This window comes from Dama dama, chromosome 22 (assembly GCF_033118175.1).
Source record: "Dama dama isolate Ldn47 chromosome 22, ASM3311817v1, whole genome shotgun sequence".
Classification (NCBI taxonomy): Eukaryota; Metazoa; Chordata; class Mammalia; order Artiodactyla; family Cervidae; genus Dama; species Dama dama.
The window spans coordinates 29,082,856-29,099,382 of NC_083702.1; the positions used below are offsets into that span (position 1 = coordinate 29,082,856).

Sequence of the window (16,527 nt, forward strand, 5' to 3'; positions counted from 1 at the left end):
TGTAGCCTCCATATTTAGGACAGGACATCATTAGATGTTTGTATACTTTTGAACCACAGGAAAACAGTCTTTATTTTTGTGGTCTTCAAACAAAAAGTTTTTTATTATATAACTTATTTAAAAAAATGGCATTCAGTTGATGTACTTACAGTGTATGGAGAGAACACTGCTAGTGTACACTGACAAGAAGGAATACTGAAAAACAGAAATGGGGGAAAAAAGAAGTCATATTATTTTCTTCCTCATGCTAGTGGGTCATGACACACACCTGCTTTGGAGATATTCTTCTAGTTTAGTATTCTTGATTTAGTAGTGGGCACAAAATGGTTAAGGTCTGATGCATAGAATATGAAATTTGAGGGCTCTTTTTATTATTCCAAATTTAATTCGGGTGATGACCTCTGTGTTTGTTGAAACTTGAGTGAGGAGTGATAGATTTGAGTGATTTAGAGGGGTGAGCCATTGTTAATATGCTTTCTCTTGAGAAGGATAAGCTTATTTGGAGAGATGGAGAAAGTACATATTTTTTCCACCAGTAGCAGCAGGTGAAGTAGGAAGGGGCTTTGTTTCTTAGCATTCGGTAAAATCATGACTTTATTCCTCTCATAAATAAATGTGAGTTTTAAAAAACTGATTTCCCATTGTCATTGCATTGTTAATCTTGTGGGTTCTGTTAGTTTATTACCAGCTGGTTTTCTGTTTATCTCCTTTTGAGCAAAAATCCAATGAGAAAAGAGCTATTCAGGTTGCTTTATCGAGTATACCACCTGGTACATGTGTGCAGGTGTACTGAGAACTCCATGAGTGGTAGAGACAGTTTCAGTCTACCCATGAGTTAAGTCAGAACAGTGGTAAACCGGCATATATGTAATTTAAAATATGATGTACCAGGAAATTAGGCTGTTTCTTTTATTGTCGGTAAAATTTAATTTTTAATTAAGATGATATTGAGATATTTTACATGTACTAGAAAGCTCCACAATTGTAAAATAATAAATGCACTTTCCTTACTTTGAACAGTGTTGTTAGGAGTAGAAACAACACAATTTATAATTATTAATGGGATGAAAATAGAAGTTTAAAAAATGATCTTATCAAATCTTTAGTGTATAACTTTGTTGTGATCATACTAAAAGATTGCTTACTCTAGGTTTGTCCATTTATTTTTTTAAAAAATGATATAAGTGTATCAGTATAAATTGCATTATGGCTTAAGGCGTTTTTCCTATGCATTTATTTTACTCATCATCTATAGCTATTGCATTTCCATTTCTCAAATTAGGAAACAGACCAAGAAAGATCAGGCAGTTTGTGCAAAGTCACATAGCTGATAACTGATGGGATTGGGAGTTTGAAAGAATTTTGAAGTACTCATTGGCATTTAAATGTATTTATAATTTTCTTAGATTATCATTACAAGAGTCACTCGTAATCAAGAAAATGTTTGTCAAAAATTCCAAAATTTTTAAATTTTAAAATTACTACTTTGTCAAATCTGAAGCAAATTTTGATTACATATTATAATGTAAACTGTTCATGAAATGTATTTAATATGTTTGGCTGAGATGAATGAGATCTTGGTGTAGTGCACAGATGAAGACATTTGTCATATTGTTGGAAATGCAGGACTGGTGCTCAGGAGAGATCCTGGAGTAAAATACAAAACTATATGAAAAAGAGAGTAGCTAAAGTGTACAGTCATGAGGTCGAAGGTTAAAATCTCACACACCAAGGAGCAGAATTAAACCACACTCGCTGAGTTCTACTTCTTACACCCTTAACCTTGTAAGCTTGGTTCTGTGCTTTGAAAGCAAAGAAAGTCTTGACATTTAAATACTAGATAGATTGTTTCAGTCTTTTCTACCTAGTGCATATTTTTGTGAAAAATGGGTTACTAATTATGGCTGTTCTGAGACAGTTACATTTTTCTAAATATTCTTTACCGCTTTTGTGTTGCCTTTTAGCACGACCGCATGATTTCTTCGATGCACAGACACTGGATGCGATAAGGCATCGAGCCATATGCTTTAACCTCTCGGCTCACATAGAGAGCTTAGGGAAGGGGCACAGCGTTGTTTTCCATAGTACTGTAAGTATCTGGGGTTTTGTTTTGTTTTTTTCTTTTTCAAATATTTCCCACAGTTCCATGTTTAAAGATCACATGAAGTTTTTTAGCCTTTAATTTGAGCTATTTAGGAAATTGGGATGACATTTGGGCTGCTAAGCATTTGAAGATCCATTTCTGACTTTAAGTAAACTAGGTGTGTTTTCTGACCTCTGGTTTCCTTATATGTAAAGTTAGAATATTAGATTTCCTTTAATGTACATCCCTGTCTTTGTTTCTGCATGCTGTCTGTGTCCCCTAAAATGCACATCTACAGTTTGTGTTAAACAGAAAATACAATAATGGTCATCAAGTGAAAGCTTCATGAAAGAAGGAATTTTTATCTTTTTTTTTCCTGTGGATGTTTCTGAAGCGTGTAGAATTGTCTGTATATTTGTTGGATAACTGTGTTGGAAAAAGCAAAATATCAAATTAAAAAAAAACAACTAGTTTGTCTTTGGTTAACTAGAAGTTAATAGAGAGTTGTTTTCCTCTTATGCACCTTGCCATTTTATTATCCAGTCATCTTTACATTGCTGTAGTTTGATGTAGGTGAGTTAGTAGAGATAAACCTTAGACCAGATTCAGTGATTTGAATCCCTGAAAAGAGAGTTTCTTTAATTTTGGCAATTGAAATAGAATTTAGGTTTTATATATTCTAATCAAAATGCATGAGAATTTGAATATAAAAGATCAGTATGGATATTTCTGCTGGTTTGAATCTTTTATTTTTCCCAACTCCTCTACTAATGAGGTTTTCTTGTACTTTCACTTTTTCTTCTATGACTACTTTCAGTTCACAGTCCCTGATTTTGATTCTCAAAGACAAGAAGGTAGATGATTAGACACAAGGAAAGGGAATCTTTTCTGAGCTTGGAGTACATAATAGGTGTGAGTTGGGTTTAAGGAAAGGTTTGCCATACGTATGTGCTTTTAAAGAATGTTGGAAATACATTTATTAAATAAGAAAGGTTCAGAAGGAAAACTAGAGGCTTTGAAGACAAAGTTAAAATGGCTGTGCTGGGAATTTTGTTGGGATTCAGCAAGATTAGGAGCTTGCTCAGCAGTGATGGTTAAAGTCCTCCTTTGGAATTTGATCACATAGGCTTATGATTTGGTAGGTCTATAATTATTCTTTTTTTTTTTTAGGTTGAAATTAATATTTATTATCCAAGTTTACATTTATGTATTAACACATAGGAGATACAAAGTATTAATCATTTTACAAGTTGAAATAAACTGAGGATTGGGACTTTGCTGACTATCTTGTGGGTTAAGACTTGGCCTTCCAGTGCAGGGGGATGTGGGTTTGACCCCTGGTTGGGAAGCTAAGATTGCACATGCCTTAGGGCCAGAGAGCCAGAAGACATGAAATAGAAGCAACAGTGTAATCAATTCAATACAGACTTTAAAAAGGTTCACATCAAAAAAAAAGGTAAAAAAAAAAAAGAAGCCTGAAGATTGACTGATCATAAAAAATATTTCATGATGATTTGATAGAGTAGACTTTTAAGGGTTTTGCTGAATAAAAAGCATGTGAACTAGAAAATAAGTTACTTAAATTTTATCCATGTGATCTTTTTCTTTTATTGAAATACAGTTGATTTACAATATTTTGTTAGTTTCAGGTATACAGCAAGGTGATTCAGTTATATTTATGTAATTTTTCTGGTTATATTCCTTTATAGATTATGATAAAATATTGAATATAATTACCTGTGAAAGCGATAGTCGCTTAGTCATGTGCTGACTCTCTGGTGATCCCATGGGCTATAGCCTGTCAGGCTCCTCTACCATGGAATTCTCCAGGCAAGAATGCTGGAGTGGGGTGCCACTCCCTTCCTGACCCAGGGATCAAACCCCAGTTTCCTGCATTGCAGGCATATCATACTATATGTATATCATACTATACAATAAATTCTAGTTTCTAATCTATTTTATGTATAGTAGCTTGTATCTGTTAATCCCATACTTCTAATGTGTTCCCCCTTTCTACCTTCTAAGTTTTTTATTATAATTTTTTTAGCGGTTGGTAAGATGTGGTCCCAGACTCAAAAGGAGTGTGGCATTAGGGCTAATGTGTTCATTTACTTAAATATTAAGCAGCTACACGTGGCAGGTACTAATGATACAGAAATGAACAAAGTGGATGAAAAACAAAAAACCATGCCTATAGTCTAATGGGGGATACATGATAAACAGGGTAAATTAATAAAATTAAAAACTTGAAAGTGAGGATATGAACCATTCAGTTATTGGGGGAAGGGGCATCATAGCCAGAGGCAAGTGTAGAATCCTGAAGTAGGAATATGCCAAGTATGTTTGAAACAGTGTAAAGGCTAGTGTAGCTGGAGCAAATGATTGAGGCAGAGAGAGTAGACGTGTCAGAGAGGTAATGGGGAGAATCTGGTTGGACTGACACCTTGGCTTTTTATTCCGTGTGTGTTGGGAAGCCATTGGAGGAGTTTGAGTAGCCATGCTCTGATGTGAGTTTTTAAATAAAAGTTCTATTGAGATATAGTAAATACAAACTCACCCGTTTTAAGTATACAAGGGAATTCCTTGTGGGCCCGTGGTTAGGACTTCATGCTTTCAGTGCTGGGACCTGAGTTCAGTTCCTGGTCTGGGAACTAAGATCCTGCAAGCTCTGTGGCCAAGGGAAAAAAAAAAGTATACAGTTCTCTGAATTTTGACAGTTTTACTTACCAGTGAAACCACCACCACCACCACCACCACCACCACCACTATAGTTAAAAAAATACATTGGAACATTCCCATTACTGAAAACTTGCCTGGGGTAGCTTTGCGTGTTCATCTTTGTCTCTGCCCTCTGCCTTAGAGAACTCACTAGTCTCTTGCCTCTCATGTAGGTTTTAATGTGCTCACTTCAGTTCCTGTATTGAGAGCATATTGTAGGTCAGTGTTGGGGAGAGAAGGGGTCAGTCTTTTCAGTATCTCAAGTGAGAAAAGACCAGAATGGTTGTAGTGGAGATACTAAAAATTGTTAGGCTCTGGATGTCATTTGAAAGTAGTATTGATGAGAATTACGGATGGATCAGGTATGGTAACACGAGGATAAGATGACTCCAATGTTTTTCGCCTGGACAGCTAGGCAAAAGGATGGAGTTGCCTTTTAATAGAGTCTGTGAGGTGAGCAGATTGAGGGAGTCGTTATTTAGTTGCTAAATCATGTCTGACTCTTTTGCAACCCTATCAACTGTAGTCTGCCAGGCTCCTCTGGCCATGGGAATTTTCAGGCAAGAATACTCAAGTGGGATTCCCTTCTCCAGGGGATCCACCTGACCCAGGGATCAAACCTGTGTCTTCTGCTTGGCTGCTGGATTCTTTACCACTGAGCCACGACGGAAGCCCAGGTTGAAGGAGAGGGGAATATCAAGGGCTGTAATTTCAACACATTCTGTGGATCATCTAATGGTTTTGTCATGTAGGCAGATGGATATGAATCTGAGCTTAGGGGAGAGAAGCGACTACAGATAAGAATGGAAGTTTCTCGTCTATTAGGGTGTTTAAAGATACCAGAGTGGATAAGATCACCTAGGACATATTAAATAGAAAAGAGAAGAAATTGAAGGAATGAGGTTTGGGACCTGTCAACATTTAATGATTTAAAAGGGTAATAAATCTGATGAAATAATGGTCTAGTATTTAACAGGGACCTCTACCTGTTAGAGAATAGAGGTGATGAAGATAGGTAAGGTTCTCTTTTAAAAAGTGTAGCATCAGTTTTCACATGATTTCATTAGAGCCGATCCTTGAGATGAAATCCTTAAGCTGACCACAGGAGAAGTAAAAATGATCAAAAAATGGAGGAACTAAAAATGTGATATTAGTTTTCTGGAAGAAAACTTTAAATTTACTCTGTTAACATAGTCTATGAAAATGAAAAGTTTTGCATTTGTAGAAAACATCTGTGAGGGTTTAAGAACATGATTGATAGCTGTTTGTTATCAATAAATTTTTAAAAACCTAGGAATAAGAGTGGTTTTGCACCCCAAGCGACATTGTGGTGGCAGGGGTACCTTGACTGAGGAGAAGTAACAAAGGTGTAATATAATCTGAAGAATGCTTTTTCCTGGGGGAATTGGAAGGAAGAAACATCCATAATGGGTAATGGTCTTCCTTGGACACAACAGACAGGAAAGGAGCTAGGTGAGGAAATCCTTGAAGGTTCCGTGACTGTGACTGAGGAAGGTGGATGAAGGCGGTTTGTATTAAACAGAATCATTTCTGTTCGTAGTCAGTGCTCAGTACTAACTGTAAATAGGAGTTTTCTGGTATCAAGTTAGCCTTTATGGTTAATTTGATAGGCATACTGGTAGTGAAACGTGTTACATAAGGATGTATGTGGTGTGCTATGCTGTTCAGTTTGCCTGACTTGTCTTCCTTAATTGAGACATTTTCTTTGAGCCTTCTCCAGAAGAGGTCAGCAGAATCCCAGTTACCAGTCAGTTGATTTGCTATACTTGGTTGCATTGCATTATTTTTATATCTTATTTCTTTGTATGTAGAGATAGTCTGTTTTAGCGTCTTCAGATCTGTCTTTGGGCTTTTACATTAATCCTATTACTGAGTCTAGATTTAGAGTACTTAACTATAGGGTTTTAAATAATGAAGCTAGAAAGTGTTTTGTATTTGTGTGAAGTACTGCTTTTACTGCTAATATGTTTTGAGGGTGACACATAACATTACTTTGTGAGGCTATTTGAAACTTAAAAACTTGGTAAAAAATATTGACATGTAGATTATTAAAACACTAGCGTTCTAATTTCATTAATATGGAAGTTCTCAGAGTTATAAAATGCCATTTTGATTGATTTTTAAGAATCACTACTTTAGTTTTTAGCATCTGGTAATGAAAGACAAGCATTTTGTTTTTCCTACACTTACATAGGTCCTTATAGCTCTAGTTGATCCACACTTTAACTTAGATTCCTTAATCAAATCACACCCTAAAATCAAACCAAATTCCTTAAAATCAAACCTTAACACTGATTGGTTAATGTTTCATTTAAAATAACACGAATCAACCCACAAACAAAAAGCCTCCACGCAAATGACAAATACCTTAATCATAAAAAGGAGACTTGTCCCTTCCCAGTGTTCTTTTTTCCTTCACTATTCATTTGTTCTTCAAACACATTTCATGGCCCCCCCCCCAAAAAACAAACAAACAAACCCATTTAGCCAATGTGGATTCTTGGTTGGTATTCTGGCTCAGCTAAAGATTTAGTAGATAGTAAAATAAACAGCATTTTAAGAGATAATACGGTTTTTGTCTTTGGCTGTATAAAGCTATTTCACTTTTTCTCTTTTGTGAAAATAGATGATCAAGGGTGGAATTGCTACGAACTAGGGTAGGACAAGCTGTGGTGGTAACACCTGGTCCCAGACACAAACACTTCAGTTCTTGGTTAGGACCGAAAGCTTTTTTAAAGCATGTTAGAATGATGTTTTATAAATAGTTACTGTAATTTATTTTGTATCATTGCTAGGTAATAGCTAAGAGAAAAGAGGATTCTGGAAAGATAAAACTTTTGCTTCATTGGATGCCTGAAGACATGTAAGTATTTGGAATACTGCATATATAACTAATAGACTGATTTCTTACTCTTATTAAAATCTTTTACTCAAAAATTACTTAAGCTATTGGGTTCAAATATAGGAGACTTACAGGAATGAAATCACAGAACATTTTGAGGTTGTCAGCATGAAAAAGATAATCTGTAAAGGCTCTTAAGAGTACCTGGCTCAAGGTATAAGCTTTAAAATTAACTTTTAAAATAGTTTTTTTAATGTAAGTTGTCATAGCAATTTTTAATCATTTTTAGGATGTGATTATTTTTAGAACTTTTAATAACCTTCAAGTAGGATGGGGCGTAAGCAACCTTAGTTAAGCCTTTGAGTCAATTATTTTAACAATTTCTAAACATTTTTCAGGACACTATTAATGATATTTTATTGAAAAAAGCAATTGGAGAGTGTTCTAGGAGTGTTATATTTTTCTTTGAGTTTTAGTACTCTTTTATTAGAGTGGTTCTGACCCATGTGCTCCTTAATTTGGATAGTTCATGTTCAATATTCCTTTTATTCTTAAAAAATTTTTTAGTTGTTGCAGAAGGTAAATGAAGGTATATCATAGAAAAGCACCAGTAATAGAATAAATTGAAATGAATGGAATCTCATTAAAAATTAATAAGATATAGTCCATACTAATTCTTGTTATTATATATTTTTCTACAATATCATTCCCCAAATTCCAGTCCAAAGAGATGTTAATGAACATAATATGAATTAAGAGCTTTAAAAATAGATTTGGGATGCGGTGAGGAGTGGGGGGAGGTTTAAGAGGAAGAGGACACATGTACATGCTGATTCACGTTGTTGTATGGCCGAAACTGGCACAACATTGTAAAGCAGTTATCCTCCAAATAAAAATAAATTTAAAAAATAGATTTGGGAGTTTACAGTGCACATTAGCATATTGAAGTAAAGAAATCTATTTAACTTTTTAAAAATCCTGTGATTATCAAATGTCTGTGAGTGTAGGACATACTTTCCACTTCCTTTTACCCCCTCCCTTCCAGGTTTAAAAAAAAATGTTACTCTAAAATATTTTGAAACGTCTGTGTAAAATTTATTTAATGAACTTTTTGCTGAACATTTAAAGTTACCCATTTTTCTCCACTGTTAAAAAAATGTTAAACTTTGTTTTTATTTACAAGCTATGGAAAATGTTATGGAGATAGGCATTGCCTTCCTGAAAGCTTGTGTCAGCTTCTAGCCTCATCTATGACATTAGAGAGCTTATTTCTGACTTATTTCAACACTGGCTATTGGAGTTCTTACATTTTGCATTTCTTTGATTATGAGCAACTGCATCTTTGGTGAATTAATGGTTTATGTCCTTTGTCTCCCCTGTTCTTTTTCCCCTAATGAGAGTTCACTTTTTTCATACTGATTTGTAAGAGCTCTTTTTATAGTAAGGTTTATAACAGTTCCTTTAAAAAAAATTATATTTGGATGTCTGTATTCTTAATATTTTAGAAATTGATCAGTCCAAATATCAAAATGCTTTTATTCTGAAATTCATTTTTTTCAAAGTGGAAATTAACCTGGTGGGGTTTTTACTTCTTATTTCTTTATAAAGAAACTAGATTTCAGCTTTTTATCACATCATCCTCTAATTTCACTTAGCAAGTTAAGAGACAGGGAGTGTGTTAATATGTGTTTCCAAGTTGTGGGATGACTTTGCCATCAAAAATCATTTCCAGATTTATGTCTAAAATTTCGCCATACCATTTTCTGACTGGGTCTCTACATCGCATTACTTAGACTACTGAGTTTCCTTGGTGTCTGATAAGCTTGTTAACCTAGGTGACCCAGTCAGACAAGTCAGAAAAAGCTGGGTAATGTGAGTAATGTGAAGGTGTGTGAAGGATAACTTTAAACTTAATGTTACTTTATATATGACTTGTTTTTTTAATTCACAGTCTGCCTGATGTGTGGGTGAATGAAAGTGAACGACATCAATTAAAAACTAAAGTAGTTCATTTGTCAAAGCTACCCAAAGATACTGCCTTGCTTTTGGACCCAAACATATACAGGTAATTTAATTCTTGCTTTGATGTTTCACTTTGAATTATAATCGTAAATCTTAAATTTTGGATATAAGGTCAGGAATTATTTTAAGTACTGAGTTTCAGTATCAGGCATGTCTTGCTTTCTGGGACTTTGTGTATGGAAATTACATCACAGTGATACATAAATTGTAGACTCTAGAAGGGCAATATTTTGGTCAAGTTTATATGTCCCGTTAATTCCAGATTTATCTTGAATAGCTTAGACTGTGATAGAGTGTTTTGAAAATTAGTGCCTTTTGTTTAAGTATGTAGTTAATTTTTAATAATATCAGACAGGTAGACCTGGACATACATCATGTGTTCACTAAATACCATTAATGGTTGAAGTTCTTAAACTTAGACTCTTCCTAGACTTTTCAAAAGAGCAGTTCAAATATTACTGTGCTTGTTTTTAAGAGGTAGCTTGGAGTGTTCACATTTCCAAGTTTTTTGATCTTACCTTTGTTTTTGTGTGTCGTGCACATGGAATGTGTTTAGTGGGGGAAGGAGAAGAGACCACCATTTCTGTCTGTTTGCTGAGTCACTGTGCTAGGTGTTTTACATAACACTTCCTCCTCACAGCAGGCCTGTGAAGTAGGTGTTCTTATGTCTTGTACAGATTAGAAATCTGAGGCAAGAGGTACATAGCTTGCCCAAAATGACACAACTAGGATGTGACTGAGCTTCATTCTGCCTGTGTGCAAACGACATATACTATGGTGATTAAAAAAAGTCGTTGAAAATGCTTAAAAGACACTCTTAATGGGTGAACTTTCTGTATTTTAAAAAGGAATTCTAGTTTAATATATACTTTATATAGTAGTAGTTTGGATAAGCATAAGGTGACATGATGATTGATAATCCCAAATGTGAATTTCAGCTGTCCTAAAGGTACTATGTCTTGTGCCAAAATTTGAAACAAAGATTTTGATTGGAAGGTTTTGTTCATTCTACGACTCAACTTTTTGGAATGTGAGACATCTTTTGAGAGTGAGATTCTCGCATAATGGGCCTTGCTGCAGGGAGACATTGAGATGCTTCCAGATTTTTAAAGCATCTTTTGGTGAAGGTGCTAAGTGTGATGAAAACTTGGGTTTTTTTTGTGGACTGAGCTAGGTTATCAAGAAACTAGCTAGCAGAGAGAACAGTGAAATAACCTTAAATGATTTACCTTTCTCTTTTTAAAGAAAAATAATTGGATATTCTTTATTTACTGGCACCTAATTTAGGGCTTATTTCTGCTTATTCTTTGAAGGGAGTGATTAAAACTAGCATCGTAAAATAGTGGTATTTTGGGAGAACCAAGAATGGTCCTAAACATGCCGTAAGCAGTGAATTGGTAAAGGGGCATGAATTTTAAATAAAAGGTTGAGATTAACTTTTGTGTTTCTGCCCTGCATTCTACTTCCCACTCTCAATGAGAGTGTTCCTTTTTCACAAAATCAGCTTATTTTTGCTGTTCTTACGCTATATAGGAAGCAGTTTAGATATTTTGGTGAAAGTGACAAAAAAATTGTTCAAGCTCAGAACCGATGTCCAGAAGTGCATAGGACTTGCATCGCCTGTTCTCAGGGTATAATTCTGCAGTTGTTACTAATTTCTGGGGTAATGAAGATATACATTCTTAAGATGTATTTGGTACTTCTGTAGAGTTAATTTTCTTTAGTTGTAAACCATCTTCCACCCATCTTACCATTTAATCTTGAGTCTATAAACTTTCATGCTTCTATGATTCTGGAAATTAGAATCAAATCTACCCTAAAGTGGTGCGGACTTCTAGAACCCCCTACATTTGCCATGCTGTAGCAGCTTAGCAGTGCTTGGACTTGGAGTGGGAAAGCATGTGCAATTAAGAGGGGAAGAAAGAATTATTCTAATTTGTTTTAGGAGAAAAAGTTTGCAGCTTATGCACATCTCAAAATGAAAGCATGACAAACATTCAAAAAATATATTAGCTTCAAAAATAGCAGTAAAAAGGACATACTTATATGAAATTTAAACACTAAACACTAATTTGTTTCATATAAATTTAAACATGAGATTCTTTTTTAGAAACCCATTAATAGGTTACATGAAAAGGATTTGTTAAAAAGTTTTATATTATGTAACTAAATTTTTATCCATCGTGTGAATGCTTAGGAAATTTTCATGGTGATGAGTGATTGTCACATTTTCTATTTCTTATACATATTTGTATTTTTGAAGCACTTCACATGTGTTTTTCATTCAGTTGAATAAAAAATTATCCCTTTTTCTCTTTTTCTAGAACAATGCCGCAGAAGAGGTTGAAGAGGTAAAAAATAAATAAATACATAAAAAGCAAACAAGCGGGGACACCTGCAGTCTTAGTCACTGACAATGGGTTTTAGTAAAAGTTGCACATTAGAATCAACCCCCTTCCTTTTTTTTCCTTAAATCCAATATTTAGAATATTTATGCTTAGTGTAAACATTCTGTGAATGAAGTAGGCTCTTCTGTGGAATATATTAATATATTACTGTATATCCACATCTTCATGGAGTGGTACTGTGGGAGACTGAGCAAACACTCTTCTGGCAACTTAGCGGATCAGCTTTTTAAAGGCTTTGCATGCTTGCTGCTTTAAGCTGCTTTTTTTTTTTAAACCCTTTAGTGATTACAGTAGTTGATATTGGAAAGAAAACCAATTACAACATGTGCCCTTACAAATACCAAAAGCACTGTAAGGATATTTGTCTTGACAGTGTCTATTGATTTGAAGTCTTACTAGGAAATATTAGACAATGAAAATTATCAAGAGATAATTTACCTTTCAATTATGATAAATAGATGTGATTGGTTGCCATTTGTGTTCTTTTGCAGAACTCTGATAAGAAAAGTGTTCAATTTGTATTTAAGCAAACAGTGAACGACATTTGCAATCAACTAAAAATTCGTCTATCGAATTAGGGCTGAGAATTTCTGTTAAAGAGTGTTGCAGAATGTCTGGTGGCTCCCCTTTCAGGAGTAGGGTTTTCTCATGGAGTACAGTATGTTAATATTTACCTATATAACTAATCTGTTAACGGTTTTTGAAAAACCTCTATTTCAAATTATTTGAATAATCCTCATATTTTCATTTTAACCTATATAATAAGCCTCTATTTTTTTTTCTTTTTGAGGAAAGCATTGGTTTGTGAGCTGTTTTTTTCTTAACATAAGAAAAATCGTATTTTTTTTACAAGTATCTTCAAACTGAATCCTTTATGCACCAAAGTTGGTTTTGAAAAGGAAAATAAAATCACTTTCTTGCTTGGTAAGCAAGAAGCCATATGGATTTTTTTTTTTTTTTAACTTACAGAAATGGAAGTATGTGTAACTTGTTAGTATTGTATCAAACAAATGTTGCATAGAGTTAATAGAACATTGCTTGTAAATAATTCAGATTTGTAATATATTTTTATATTATGAAATGTACTGTAGATGTTTTTCTAGAGGCATGAAAAGTTAAATGTATATATTATGGGTAGAAATAATATTGAAGGATATTGTAATTCACTAGTGCTGCCAGAGGAATTGTTAATAAAGCACCTTCTTTAACAATAAATGTCTTTTGCAGACTTAAGGGACTATGTACTACTGTTAATATCTATAAGAGCAAAACACATTGAACATCCTTCCAGAAAGTCTTTGAGGGAGGACCTATTACCCATAATAGAATTATGGCACTCATTTCTGACAGTGACCGTGAAATCAATTATTTCCTTACTGTTGGAAGGACATATTGTAAAGTATGTGGTTATATGCAGTCAAACTGCAGAAACTACTCCTGATTGAGGAGTTTTCACTTTACTACAGTGATATTAAAAAAACCAGCAGTTTTTACACTAAAATTTTTTAAAGAAAGAATAGACGAAAATATAGAATTAATAAGCCTTTTGGTTCCAAAATGGGAAAGGTTCCATGATACATAAGTCATTTCTCATTTACTTTAAAAAAATTTTTAAAAATGATAAAAATTATGGGAGGCTTTATTCGTTAACAATGGGGTTAAAGAGCTATATACATGAAGTAAGTCATATAAAATTAAATGAAGTGCAAATAGAAGCACTGCTTCTGTAAGACATTCTGGAACGGTTGTTTAATAAGGGTATTATTCATACGATCTGTAGCAAATGTGATTTTATTTTTGAAAAGAAAAGCAGTGTGTTTTCTTACTATTTTTTGTTTTCTTTTGCTTAAGCACTTCATCAATTGCTTTATTCTGTATCTACGAAGTAATCTGCAATCTCCTTTGTTCTTTTTAAATTTTGATTTGTTATAAAATTGCCAAATAGTGTTTCAGATATATAGTTTGTACCTGTATTTTTATTTTATTGCCTCATGTTCTTGTAAGTCATTCTTAATTGACCGATGATTGTAGACCTTGCCTGAGTATTTTTTCTAATAAAACAAAGCAAATCACATTTAGTTTCAGAATTGTAACAATTCAATTTAAGTTTTAAAACGACATCTGAATTATACATCAAATGTTTTCTTCAGGGGCACAGCAAATAAATTAGTTTTCCCATTGTGTAGAAATACTAAGATGGTCAAAACCAAATTTCATGGTTATTGATTACCCTCTGAGTATTCAGTCACTCATGATACTCTGCTGCTTATCTGACTTTGTTCTGATACTATTTACACACACCAAAAAGAATATGAAATTAAAATGAAATAGTTTTATAACTTGTATGTATACATATATACACACATGCAATTATGATTGGGAAATAAGTGTGGAAATTTTTACTTTATAATGTTTATTTAGTAATAGCTATCCATCTATATTATTATTCCTATCCCTGTATTACCTGCCCTCTGCGTCTCTTCCCCTCACCCCTATATATATATATATATATATATATATATATATAAAATATGCATTGTCTTTTTAGCAGCAGGCAAAACCACAGCTCACAGGCATACCCATTCATTTACTTGTGGCTGCTTTCTTCCTGTGTGACAGAGTTAGGTAGTGACACTTTATTACCTGCAAGCACAATATGTTTACTATTTGACCTTTTAAGGAAAAATTTGTCAATCCCTGGTTATAGTTGATAAATTTTTCTATAAAATAAACCTAGATTGCACAAATTATATTTTAATATGATAGTATTATCTTGGTAATAAAGCAGCACATTAAATTTCAGTGAAGCTTTTTAATATACATGAGAGTATAAATATGGCCAGTCTAGATACATGCAACAAATGGTGTTTTGTTTTTTTTTAACTTTTTTAACTTTTACATTGGAGTTCTTAATAGTTACTAACATTTCCCTATTTGTTATTGTATTTTGTTTTACTCAATAGGACTAAATGAGATTTTGTAAATTGGATCATGTTTAAATCATAAGGCTCATCTTCTCTATCTGAAAGACTCTTGGAAGTGGAAAATATTGTAAAATTTAAAATTGTTTATTTTTCTAATAAACTTTTTCAAATATAAATCTTCCCTAAAGTGGACACACATTACCTCTGAACTTCAGATGAAGGAAAATTAAGGTGGACAGTAGTTGACTCTCAATTCGTATTTTAAGATCTGTTTTATTCTCATTGAAAGCATTGATAATCATATCAGTAAATCTTTGTGAAACTTCCCCTCCCTTTCACACCTTAATAAAATGTTTTAAATATGCAAGTACTCTTAAAAGGATAGAATTTGCCATAGTTATTTAATACATCTTTTATTGTTTGCTGTTTGAATTCTTTTAAAAATATCATATGGTTAGCAAAAGTATTAGATATTTGAATAAGGTATAAAAATGGGTAAATATGGTTGAAGTCTTTAAAATAGTTGGTGGGGGGGCTTCCTATATGATTACAGCTTTTTTTCTTTTCTTTTTAAAGTCTAATACCTTTTCATATGTTCTCTAAAAGACAAAGAGAAATTCTTATTTAGGTAGATTCTCTATTGGAAAAACTGATCCATTTATATGTATAGCAAGGCCAGGGGTTGTACACCTACAAGGAAATGCTTATATATAAAGCCTTTATTAAAAAGAGTACAATCATATATGTCATTTGAATGTCTTGGGGGTTTTTGTTTGGTTTTTGAGAGAAGTGTTATTTTTTTTTTTGTTTTAATGAATAGTATTTTTCTACTTTTAAAATGTAAGAAGTGTTTCTTAAAAGGTAAGATTTTAAGAGAAAATGTCTTATATATTTTTCTTTTTTAAGTCTTAAAAGAATCTGACCTAGTGGAGGATGTTTTGCAGTTCAGACATTAGCTTTAATACAAATAAAGTCTGAGGAGTTTTTTTTATTTTTAAGGGTTTAGAGTATTTTGTTATTTCTAATGGTTATGAGCTTCAGTAGCCTTGAGAATGTAACAAGTTCTGAATTACTTTAAATTAAAAAAATTTAAAAAATATTTACATAGTCCAGTTCATTCTCTGAATCAGATTTGCATGGTATATAACACATGGTTCTATATTACTGTGAAAATTAAAAAGGCTTGTAAACAGAGCAGGAATTGCAACCCATATTTTTTTCTAGGTCAGTAGTCTTTGTGCTATACCAAATGGCTTTTCACAGTGTGGAAGAGAAAATAAATGTGTGTTGTAATACCACTACAAAGTCGTTTTGAGTGTTTCAGCCATAGCTAGTCCCTAACGTAATACATGGTACAAAATTAGTCTCTAAAATATTTATTGAATGAGTGTTATAGGTGAGTTACTTGTTATAAAAAGGTATTTTGGAGAGTATGGCTGAAGCACACTGGCTTAAATCATACTGTGGTAATATTATTTATATGTGAACCCTATAAAGGGAACTACAGTT

The 16,527-nt window shown here is 33.3% G+C and overlaps 1 protein-coding gene across 3 annotated transcripts in view; it reads left to right on the top strand.

Annotated features, from left to right (window-relative positions):
* Window positions 1-16,527, top strand: part of AEBP2 (AE binding protein 2) — an 82,364-nt gene that overhangs the window by 52,283 nt on the left and 13,554 nt on the right. For 2 of the 3 annotated variants that reach the window (XM_061125100.1, XM_061125102.1), the window contains exons 5-9: window positions 1,965-2,089; window positions 7,618-7,685; window positions 9,616-9,729; window positions 12,011-12,037; window positions 12,586-15,765. In XM_061125100.1, the coding sequence (XP_060981083.1) occupies window positions 1,965-2,089; window positions 7,618-7,685; window positions 9,616-9,729; window positions 12,011-12,037; window positions 12,586-12,631 (380 nt within the window). In that variant the 3' untranslated portion in view covers window positions 12,632-15,765. Of the gene's footprint in view, window positions 1-1,964; window positions 2,090-7,617; window positions 7,686-9,615; window positions 9,730-12,010; window positions 12,038-12,585; window positions 15,766-16,527 lie in introns of those variants that run through there. The other variant, XM_061125101.1, reaches the window with a different exon arrangement.